This window comes from Gymnogyps californianus, chromosome 1 (assembly GCF_018139145.2).
Source record: "Gymnogyps californianus isolate 813 chromosome 1, ASM1813914v2, whole genome shotgun sequence".
NCBI classification, from domain to species: Eukaryota; Metazoa; Chordata; class Aves; order Accipitriformes; family Cathartidae; genus Gymnogyps; species Gymnogyps californianus.
This window is the reverse complement of record NC_059471.1, coordinates 185,024,331-185,036,692: the sequence shown is the minus strand read 5'-3', so window position 1 is coordinate 185,036,692 and position 12,362 is coordinate 185,024,331. Positions and strand designations below refer to the sequence as shown.

Genomic DNA, 12,362 nt, shown 5'->3' with positions numbered 1-12,362 from the left:
CAGTGTTTGGGTTGGTTTTTTTTTCCTCTTGGCTCACAAGAAGAACCAAAGTCAAAGCAATACTGGTAAAAAAAAAAAAAAACAAAAAACACAACACAACTACAACATTCCTTACTAAGTGTTCTTCCCTGAATGAAACATTTAAGAAAAGTATGAAGAGTCAGTTGCGCTGAAATTTCTAAAGTGTTGAAAATGTCATCAAACAAGATACAACAAAGCTGCACTGTTCAACATGTAAATGCTGGGCTGGGCTGAAGTTCAATTCCTAGGGCTTGGCAGTGTGGTAGGCTCCCATAAGTCTCTTAGCATAACTGCTTAATGTCAGAACCAGGCTTAAAAATCCAGCACTTTCTATTCCTGACACAGCTGAGATTCATTACAGTAACTGATGGAAAGATTAACCTCACAACTTGAGCTGTATAAAAGTCCCTATACAGTCCACGGAAAGAGATGTCCACCTCCAGAAGGCAATTCATCCCATCCCTTCCAGTCCCCTCTCAGCACCAAGTGCCCGCTGGAGGTGCCAGTCTCTTTCACTGGCTATCAAGAGAGCCTAACTGGTGATGTCCATAACTAGTAAATGAAACACGACAGGTAAATGAAACAGTAAATGACAACAGGCTTGAAAATGCTTGATTACAGTCTGTAATCCTCCATGCAGTTTGAGTGTTAGCACACATCATGGCACCATTTTGGCCTGTACCAGCCAACATGCTCTGAAGCAACATCAGGCATGGCTGGGGGGACAGCGCTGATCAGAGGCCATTCCAAGTCAGCCATCTGGATGCAGATACTCTGTTGGGGGGGTAAGGGGGAGAGAGTTTAGCCATGCATATATAAGCCACAAGTGCCACCTAGCCCCAGGGCCACAGGACTGCCTACCCTATTTTATTTACTAGTATAAGTGAAGGCACTTCAGATTATATTCCCAAATTCTACATGCCTAAACCACGCAGAATTAATCCACCCTCAATCACTCGGGGGGGAGGGGGGGGGGAAGAACAAACAAAAGAAAACCAAAAACCTGGGAAGCCTGCTTGCTGGTCATTGTAAAAGCCTTAAGTGCTGTACACTTTTACTCTTCTATGCTAGCTGTCATTAAATCAGGCCCCGCTCTTCTCATTTTTGGTGGCTTTGTTTGAACACTAGCAGAAGAAAGGAAGAAGTGTGGAGGGAAGCACTCAGCCCTGGGTGAGACACAGCAACAAGGCTGCCACAGCTACCACTGCCTGGGTAGTTGTACTCACATGACAGTTCGGCAGAAACAACCCATCATCTGGTACGAGGTACCACAAATAACAGGAAGGAAACAGAGATATCCATACATGTTCTGTCTTGAAACAAATACTAAATCCAGATAAAGAACAGTGTATTAGGCATCACTTTTTCTCAGCATTTACGATTGATTGTCCAATACTAAGGATAGTGGCTCCTTGAGCAACACATCCTAATTAGCTGTTTTCCCAATTATAAGCCATCTGTGTTCACTCTACATAATCTAGTCAGATGCTACATCCCCTGATATTGTTCTAAGAATTGAAAACAAAAAAGTTATTCTCAGAACCTAGCCAAATGGAGGAACTCAGCTTTGACCCCTTGAGCAAGAACCGTGGTCACTGAGCACAGTGACCTCAATAAGCTCAGACCTTGAGCTGAAGACACCAAGAAGACAGGATACAGCTGGCACATATATATGAACTCAGTGACAACTCAGCATTTCCACTGAACTGGCCCAGAGAATAAGTGAGGGTCCTGCAGTCTCCATTGCCTCTAACTTCCACTCTTTACACTCTTTCACTGGAATTTAACTACCTTCTCAATGGGACTCCAGTTCACACTCTCCATCCTTTAGTTCCAGGGATTTGGCCACTTTAAAAGTTGTTTGATTTTTTTTTTAAAAGGCACTTCAAATAACCTAGATAAAATTAGGAATAATTTTTCAAAGGCAATTTTTATTCATATTTTTTTATCTAAGCATTGTTCTTGTAGTTTGTCAAGAGTTATATGTGTGCATGTTAGTCATAGATTGAATTATGTACTGGCATCAAATTAACAACACTGGAAGCTAAAAGGCTTTTGATAATATCAAGAATATCAAAAAGGCAATATCAGAGTAAACTTCACAGTGTGCTGTACCAGAACTGTATCTTAATTGGAAGGAGAAGTAGCAATGCTGTATGACAAGGTCACTGCCCATATGCTCATTCACATTTCTTGACCTTTGTCAAGACTCCAAATAAAAACAACTTTTTAAGAAGTCATATGATGTGAGCACTTCCCCATGAACTTTTGGATGGAGAATTCCCAACTCAATTCACAGGTGGTACATTACAAAAACATACTTCAGAGATCAGGTTTTCAAACTCTGCCAAAATGGTCAAAAATTCAAACAGAGGCTTGAACTCCAGACATCTCACATCCCTGAATTACCAATTCCCTGAGCCATCTAATATGCATGGAAATTCTGTGTAGCTGGTTAAAAAAAAAAAAAAAGTATTTGAATTCTCATTTCCTCTCAATTAGAATTAATCTACTTGAGTAAGTTAATAAGGTTTCATAAAATGGGATGGTTTGTGTAACTTCTAACACTATTAAATATTAATAAACTCCTGTGGGAGCAAGATCAATGGAGTACAAAACGTCTTCCTGAATTTTATCTTACAACATGTCATCTTAACCAGTTATATATTTCTCTATACTCTGGAAGAAGTTTTATACAGCAGTAGAAGAGTGATGAAACCACACAGAAAAATCTCAACATTTACAGAATAAAGAATCGTGCGCATCTCATGCTCAATTTCAAGAATGGATTCCACCGTAGCCTAAAATAAATAACCATCACATATGCAGTACACATCCATAATCAACCTGAAATATTATATATAGTCCATCTAGATAGTGATTAACCTAAAATTCCCCTTTTCTGGCCCTATGTGCAACAAAACCAACATGCTATAAAACCAAAAGGTAATCACCCATCTTAAATGACAATATTAAATTACCTCTATCCAGTTTCCTGTATAATTCTGTCTGACCTTTTGTGAAAGAACATTTCTAGGTGTCTGCTTTTTGCTGGTCTCTTGGGTCTAGTATGAGTTTTCTCTTCCCTTAATTACAGAAGAAGAATCATAAATCTGAACCTCCATTTCTAGCACCACAACATAAGGTTGAAAGTACATTCTTCTTGCGATAGAGGTGTTAGAAACACTGGTCAAAACAAACACCAGGCAATCGTTCTTGAATTTCTAGCAGTTTGATCTAGAAGATAGACTATGGAAGTCTGCAGAAAGTTTTATAGATAACTTTTTTTCTTGTTAAACATTGATAAGAAATATCTATGCTTAAAAAAAAAAAAAGCATCACTAAAATAAAACAAAATACCCACGCCTGAAGAATTAATACCTTCTGGTTATCAATTTCCCAAAATATTTCAGAGAAGTCTAAGTTCTCTGATTCCTCAACCCAAATATTTCATTCCCTGACCAGTTCTTTCACTGACATGTTCACAGAAAGGTTCACTTTCTTTACAGATTTCAAAATATTCATTAGAAGGAAGCACCACAGTAAAACTTACATTGACATTCTTTGCAGCACTTGCCATCCACATACGCCAGGGCAGAGTTAAGCGGGCAGTCAGAAAGGGGGCAAATCAAAGCCTCGCACTGCACAGTACCGTTCTAGAAGAATAAAAGGTGCTTAACTGGTAGTTATATTTAGCAAAAGCAGAGATGTTCTCAAACACAGGAACTTAAAAATCTATTTTTAAATGCAATGAACTCTCTAACACCACCGAAAAAGACATTTTAAAATGGTTGTTTTAATAACTACAAGAACAGAAACTATACCTATAGAATATCATGCATACAATCTTTTAGACATGTATGATGTGTTCTTTGAGATGATAATGAGCAATTTTTTTTTTTTTTTAGAGGCAAATCTATTTGGAGGTAAAACATTCTGCCAATCAGCAGCAAATTGACAGATTAGTGCGAAATAACAACCTCACAGAACAATACTCTGCCTTCTGATTTTTACAAGAGACAATACATTCCTAAAAGGTAATAATATCATAGCTGCAAGAAAAATCTGAGACAAAAATACATAATGCATTTAACACTAAATTCAAAGAATTTTAAATAGCTATCAGCCAGATTTGATACCATGGACTAAGTCTTCTTCTCGTCAACCACAAAACACTAAAAGCAAAACTAATATCCCTCCAGAAATATAAAGATCAAAATCATACTAAGCTTAAGGAGAACCATTTAGCAAATTACAGATAGCAGCAAATCAGTCTAAGGTGTAGTATAGACAACAACAGCATTTTCACCAATTTCTAATGGCCTTTGGATTAGGCATTTAATGAGTTCAAACGGAATTAATGAGTGTTACATGAATGGACAATAACAAACATGCCACGGTTTGGTACCTGAAAGGATATTTGCAATCACTTCTGGAGTTGTGATACGTTTGGGAATCTTCCTTCCACCTAACAAATCTTTTTCATTTGTGATATAATAGAGCATGCATATGACCCTGACATTTTACTCTTTCTTACTTATTGAGATGTAACCAAAGGCAACCAAAGGGAATCAGACACAAGGGATCTATTAAATCATTTGCTAAGAAAAAGGCTGTGTTTATAGTGACAAAAAGCAGGGAATTAATTATCCAGAGAAACCATTTGCAACTCACTGCATTGGAATAACATGATAGCTAAGTATATTGCATAGCATCTGCATACGGTGACAGGAAATATAGGAGAGCTACACATGCTGGCACTGCTGAAATAATACAAAAATGTATTTATTAATACTATTCCTTAGATTTAGAACAGGTTTTCTAGCACTTTGTTGTTACTACCTAGCATACACCTGGAAGTTTTCTCATTATTTGCCTCAATAAAAACTGTAATCAGAGGAAACACTAGAGTTCCTGAGTCTCCACTCAAACTGTAGCCATACCATGCAAGTGCAGTTCTTACAGCCATCTGTCCAGGATTCAAACTCTCTGTAAGTCGTGCCTTTCATTGTGCAGGTCCTTTCACAGTAGCACTGATCCAACTTGTTCATCCTCTGCTCAGCTTGGGACAACTGTATTTACAGTTCACAACAAAAGTTTTGAATTTGTAAGTGGTTTCCACATTAGTATAAACATGATTGAAACTGTCCCCCTTATTGTCAAGCATGCAGATGAGAGAATACATGTAGGAAAATGCAGTCAAAGATAATAAAACAATTATTGTCAAATACAATATGATTAAACCATCAGTCATTCAGAGATGGAAATTCAGAAGCAAGATGCAACGCATTTCATCTTTCTCTAACATCAGGGACATCAAGAAACAGAGTACATCAAGATGGGAATGGCCTCTGATTTCTCATCTTTATATGTGTGAACTGACCAAGAATCTTGCTCTACATAAATTGCTTGCAGATATTAGGTTATGTGCAAAAGACCTGAATCTGAGTAGAGGCACAAAACTGGAGGTAAAGCTCAAAACCAACATGTTAGCAACTGTTTCTCCACTTCAGTCAAGGCATCAAATCAGCCAGGTAACAGCATTCCTGCAGACATCTAAAGAACTGACATTTAAAAGCAGTAGACTAGTCTATTTTCACCAGCAGACGTGAATGCTTTTGGTGTGATATTCTAGGGAAAAAAAAAAAAAAAAAGAAGAAAATGCTGTTTTGGATTCTTAATTCCTTGTCTTGCACAGATTTTTGGCTGAACATGCCTTCGACAGCTCAGGTCTAGAAAAGTCTTGGACCAATAAGTCTTGCTGCAATAAGCACTATAAGCACAGTAATCTATTTCATTCTAGGTTTATTGACTTGTTAGCCCAACAGATAGAGCTTGAGTATCTATGAGCCCTTTCCTTGCTAAGGGATTTGGATTCTGTTTACTATTAAAAGATATGATTCTATAAAAATATTAAAGCACAAGACAGCTCTCTGAACTGGGAATTTGTATGTACAGACACTAGGCACAGATATATAAATACAAACATATAAACACACCATGCAGGGATGTTCCGCACACACCCACGTGCACACTCCACATATGCACAAATAATCTCAAAAGACAGCAATTAAAGCCTTAGAGTCCTCATTTCTCCCACGCCACGACTCCTAGTAAACATTACCTTAGCTGATGTTTTGGCTAAAATGTCTTGCAGTTCCATAATTTTCTGCACAAGTCCATGGAAGTCATTACAAGTCGGGCACGCTAGAATAACAAAATATGTATATTAATTAAAAAAAACCCCACATGTATTCACAATAGGTTCAATCATGTTAAAGTTGACAACCAATACACTGAAAGTCAAGGTTTTAAGAAAGCTTGTAGGACAGAAAGTAGGTACAAAGCACACCTTTCATTTTATGCTATAAGAATTAATAGACTTACTGCGATTAAGATCTGGGCATTGAGAAATAAATCCTTGAGGCATGACAAGTAATTGCACATCTTGCATTATGCCCTAGGTGTAAGTGGAAAGAAAAAAAAGGATACATTATTTTTACCTGTCAAAATTCCTGTCCATTCACCATGTAAAACATGAAAGCCTACACAGAAAAACTGCCTGATAAAAACAATACTTATGAATACACAGCTTCTTGTGTGGACACAATGTAGTAACAGAAGAATAAACAGAAAGTAAAATAGATAGATGTACAAATACAGACATATCGAATCATTTTTGAAGACATAAGATTAAATGTCAAGATGTAATTATGCAGCAAGAGTTTGGTTGTTTTGAATTCAATGTTATTTTTAGTTAGCCATTGCACAAAGGCTTGAAAATGACCTTTAAAAGTAATTTGAAAAACAGTTGCAGTTTTAGTTACTTTGAAACACTCTTAAATAAAATGCAAATTTTTTACTAAGCTATAACTGTCAAACAGAAGTGAAGATTAAAGAAACCCGAGTCAGGAAAAACACATTCATGCAAACCCTTTACGATTTCGATAGGGATTTTTCCATAAAGCATGCAGAATGCTGAGAAACAACATGTCTGTTACATGGCTGCAGAGTCATATGTTGGCAAGAACTCGGGGGAAGTTTAGCACGAAATTCAACTGTGCCATCTGGAAAGGGCCAGTTTCACCCAGAAGAATAGGTCCCATACTTGCAGGCAGAATTTACATGCATCCTTAGTCATTAAGATATAATTAGTAGCCACTTTGCTGCTCTCCAAAAGCAAAGGCCAAATAGCAATTTCAAAGTGAGCCATCCTATTATATTCACTCCAGATGTCCCTTTCATCCATGACTCCCTCCCTGCATCTCCAAAACTCCTTCTTAGGTGGAAAAGCAAAATAATTACAACATGCTTCAGCGTGCTTATAAAGAGAATGTTTCACGACACTAAGAACACAATGCAAACTAAATGCAAAAGTCCACACTGCATCCACATACACAGGGCATTCAATACAGAACTTGCAAAGTCAAAGAATCAGAATTTTGACCTCAAGTGAATGACTCGGGGTGACTTAGCAACCTAACTGACCTACAGAGAAGAGCAGGTGTCACTGGAGGGCAACTAAGAGGGTACTTAAGGACCATGCCTACCTTTCTCCCTTAACCACAAAGCTACAATCTAGGGCAACTGAATGCTCCCCTATGCTGCGCAAGGAGCTGCAGTGATTAGCTAACAGTGAAAAAAATAGGTGTGCCTGAGACAGGGCTCCATGTCAGGACCTCCCACAGCACATGTTCTGGAAGTCAGGAGCAAAGACCTCTTTGAAGAGCACACCAAGAAGCTCACTGTATTAATTTCTCCTCCTTTCCTTCCTCGGTGTCATCAAGTTCAAACTCATGTCAGCCCAAGTTATGGCATTTTCATGAAAAGGAGGAACGGCAGGGTTCCATCCCATTCAAGTTTAAAACACTCTTCACTGAACACACAGGCAAGTATTCAAATAATTTAGCTATTAACCAACAGTAAAGCTCCTCCAGCTGTTCGAGGAGCTTTATTCATCATAGCTCAGCTGTGATGTGAGCTGGACTCCGCCACTCGCCAAGAATTCCGGTTCCTTCTCATTCTCCCAAAGTAACAAGAGGGAGCTGTGACACCTAGCCCACCTGGGCTCCCAAATCAGGACCTCCTGACAGTACATGAGAGGCTTTGGACAGGCTCCTAAAGAACCTAGTGGTTCAAATCAACACACTGCTGGATGCTAGGTACAGAGAGAAGTTACACGGTACCAGAAATCAGATAGCCAGAATTGCTTTCTCGGACTTCAGACCTTAAAGTGAAACAGGTATAAATATATCCCAGTGTGAATGTGCCTACTGGCACATTGGTTTAGTGCAGTAATATTAGGTTCAAAATCAAATACAGCCAAATAAAATCTTTTTCAGAGTGAGTAATGATTTTGAGTACCTTGACCCCTCTGGACAATCCATTTAATCCACTCAAAGCAGCCTGATTTTTGGAAATAGCTAAGCACCTGGACCTCTCAAAATCAGATCAGTAGGAGTTGTCCCACAGTGAGTGTCTAAAAATATAGGCTCTCCAAAACACTAAGAAGCGTTGAAAGTCCTCACCTTCTAAACTGATGAATCTCCTGTACAACAGTGTCACATTTTCAGATGCAGTTTGACCATTGGTACTATATTATGCTGAAGAAATCACTTAGCACAGTATATTTTGGCTGTATCAATGCTCTTTTAACAGCTATCCATTTCTGTATTTCTGTTAAAGCTGGTTTATATTTGTAATTGAAGCAAAATTCTCCATGTATTTTGTTTAATTTTATCTTTCTTGAAAAGAAAGAAACAAACAAACAAAAAAGTATAGTCCACTACTGGAGTATTTATTTTTCTACACCTAATAAGCTTCTTAGCAGTGACTATGATTTGGCAAAAAGAAGAATATAATCAAGTCAAAAATTGACAAGGCACAAAAAAATAAAAGGAATATTTTAAAAAGTATTAATTATAAGCACGTAGAATAAATGAAGTGTATCTGCGATCAGTTTAAGTAATGCATTAATATTTTCTGATTTTATTCTTGGAGTCAATTGTTTAAGCCAGAAATACAATTTTGCAGCTTTTTTAGCAGACATCCTCTTAGTCTTTTGGAGGAAAAGGAAACACATATTGAATTGAAAAATAAAAACAAAGTCATGCTTCAGTTTTCAAATCTGAGTGCCCCACTGGACCTTTGTACTTCATACACAACAAGGATATAAATTAGCATTTAAGTATAGCAAACAGTATTTCAACACCCAAAAACTGATTTTAGCACAAAAGCACAGAACTTGCTGCGAAAACCATAGTCAAAGTGTTTTACGCTGAAAAAAGATTTAGCAGGCCATATTTTAAAAAGTGATTGGGTCTGTGATCAACATCATCAATTCTATTTTGCAGCTCAAGTAAAAAGATGCCTACTGGGAGGAAAATGGGACTGCAGTGTGGAAGGCATCTACGGGGATGTCATCATTTGTTAAAGCAGCTCCAGAGAATACTGAGGCCAAACCACAGATAGCAGCTGTGACCAATGAGTGCTACCTAATGGACTCTCAGGAATAAAAATTTACACTCCAGTTCAACATAGCATTCACTTCTTCAATCTTGCTATAGACCAGGTGCTTGCTATATATACATGTTAAAGCAGAAGCAGTAAGGAAAAAGCATATACAAATATTCTTCCGCTGGGGGCAAAAGCATTCTCTTCATTGATGCTAGTCATCTCATTCATTTCTGAGCCGAGAAGATACTGTGATGAAATCTAAACCCTACAGAGGCAATAAAATTGGAGTTCCTTAGACTGTAGTGTTCTGTGACACACAAAAAATTGCATCTAGCTATGAAACAGACAACAATCTGACTATTTATTTCCTGGAATTCTGTTGCACTCAGCCATTTACCTTTCCCTGTCTTAGGCTGCTGTTGGCTCTGTCATTTGGTGACACTGAGCCCTAGGCATCTGGCTCTGCAACTTTATTTAGTGAAGACCAGTTTGATGGAAACACAGCTCACTGCATCAGATATGCTGATCCACAACACACCGCGGCCCTAAGAACTGTGTTATGATTACAGAAGCACAGACTGGTTGAGGTTGGGAGGCACCTCCTGAGATCATCTACTCCAACTCCCCTGCTCAAGCAGGATCAGCCACAGCAAGTTGCCCAGGACTGCGTCCAAATGGCTTTTGAATATCTCCATAGTAGTCTTACTCTGACCAACCTCACAATAGAACTGCTCTCTTATGCTCAGATAGAATTTCAGCTGTTTCAGTTTTTGCCTATTGCTTCTTGGCCTGTCAGTGGGCACTACTGAGAAGAGTCTGGATCCCTCTTCTTCATTCCCCCCACACATTCAGGTCTTCATACACATTGATGAGATCCCCCTTGAGCCTTCTCTTCTCTAGGCTGAACAATCCCAGCTCTCAGCCTCTCCTCATATGAAAGTCGCTCCAATCCCTTCATCATTTTTATTTAAGTTCACTCTTTTCCTTTCAGGGAATGCATACCTTAAAATAACCATGTGCATTATTCCTCTGTCCCAGCCAAAATGTTGTACCCAAAGGTAAGTCCATGAAGGGCTTCTCCACAACTCTTTCATAAATTCTGAAAAGGAAGGGAAAAATATAGTCCCACATTGTTATAATTTCATTTACTCAGAGCTGGAATGTTCCAAATGTGACAACTTCTTATAAAACAATACTCTTTACTTACTTATTGCAGTCCACATGTAAAATCAAGTGAGAGGCACTGATTGCTAAGGAAAGCCTGTGCCATTTATCATCTGCCAAAATGTATGGGAATACTTCTGTGTGGGAGCGATGACTGCCTGAACGATAATGCAATCTGATTTCATTTCGATGACCGCTGCTTTCCAGCTCCAGGTACCTGTACCATAAATGCATCATCATGTCATGAACCATTCTTATCAGCACGGCAACATTTTACATAACACAACTTCTCATTATCATGCAGGAACTATTTAAAAGAGGAGGAAAGACAAGCAAGGAAATACAAAGATGAAAGTAGACACTTTTCAGATTTGCACTGCATCCTTCTTCTCAATAACACATAATAGCAGGTTCCAACTTTCATGTAAGTACACATCCCAAGCCAAATATTTTTTTTCCTCTAGCAACACTATTTTCCATAACATGATCTGATTAGAAATATAATTATCCTATTATGAATAATTGCCTCATATCCTGAAAGCACAGTAAGGATACTCTGAAGGCATGAATGCACAAAAGACAACACCAAGTTTTGTGATAGGGACATCATTAGCCATTACCAACCAGGGAAGTACGCAAGAACTGAGACTGAACACTGCTTTGTTTGCTTTTGGATGTACTGTTAACATCTCCTTTCATTTTTCGTAATGAAATTTCTCCAAAGAAATACAAAATCAAGAAGTGCTAACACCTCAGAACAATTTATATGTGTGTACATATTTGCTTTATTAAATAAGCATGTGTATTTTGGGGTGTGTGTGTATATATATACACACGTATGTGTATGTATGCACATATATGTATTTATGTCTATACATGGTAAAAAAACAGCATTGCAGCTGTACTAAGATAAGTGCACCATACACCAGATTTGCAGATTGCAAACACAAGCTTTGCTGGTGGAATTTCAGCAGATCAATTTAAAAAGCACTCCATAACCAAACTTGGTGCTTAGTCAGAGGGGCCCATTTCTTGCGTATCGGACCTCTTCTGTGAACAAGCTTGACAAACTGGTCTACTAGGGGCTGATAGGGTCCATCTGTCAGAGAAGGGCAAGAGCATCTTCGGTCAGAGGCTTGCCAAGCGGGTGAAAAGGGCTTTAAACTGAAGTTGCCGGGGGAGGGGAACATCAATCCATCCCACTCCTACCAGTTTGATGTCAGTGCCAGCAACAGATGCCCAGAGCCTGGAGAAGGATAACAGGTCAGCAGGAGAGCACCTGAAGAGCAGCACAAAGGAATTCCAGCCACTCCAGCCAGTAAGTCAGCTTCATTGGGGGCCCAACTTAAATGCCTCTATGCAAATGCACGTAGCATGGAGAACAAACAAGAGGAGTTAGACTGGCGCACGCTTGCAGGTCTATGATCTTATTGGCATCAAGGAGACGTGGTGGGATGGCTCCTATGACTGGAGTGTTGGAATGGAAGGATACAGGCTCTTTAGGAAGGACAGGCAGGGGAGACGAGGAGGGGGTGTCACCTTCTATGTCAATGACCAGCTGGAGTGCATGGAGCTCCGCCTGGGGATGGATGAGGAGCCGACTGAGAACCTATGGGTCAGGATTACAGGGAGGGCAGGGACAGGTGACATTATAGTGGGGGTCTGTTACAGGCCACCTGACCAGGAAGACCAAGTGGATGAGGCCCTCTATAGACAGATAG

General features: G+C 39.0%; 1 protein-coding gene across 1 annotated transcript in view; it reads right to left on the bottom strand.

Moving 5' to 3' along the window:
- Positions 1 to 12,362, bottom strand: part of NELL2 (neural EGFL like 2) — a 159,409-nt gene that overhangs the window by 108,578 nt on the left and 38,469 nt on the right. Inside the window, exons 4-9 of the mRNA XM_050908420.1 lie at positions 10,685 to 10,858; positions 10,480 to 10,576; positions 6,409 to 6,481; positions 6,146 to 6,228; positions 4,965 to 5,093; positions 3,575 to 3,677 (exon numbers count right to left, since the gene is read on the bottom strand). Coding sequence (XP_050764377.1) covers positions 3,575 to 3,677; positions 4,965 to 5,093; positions 6,146 to 6,228; positions 6,409 to 6,481; positions 10,480 to 10,576; positions 10,685 to 10,858 — 659 coding nt within the window. The remainder of the gene's footprint in view (positions 1 to 3,574; positions 3,678 to 4,964; positions 5,094 to 6,145; positions 6,229 to 6,408; positions 6,482 to 10,479; positions 10,577 to 10,684; positions 10,859 to 12,362) is intronic.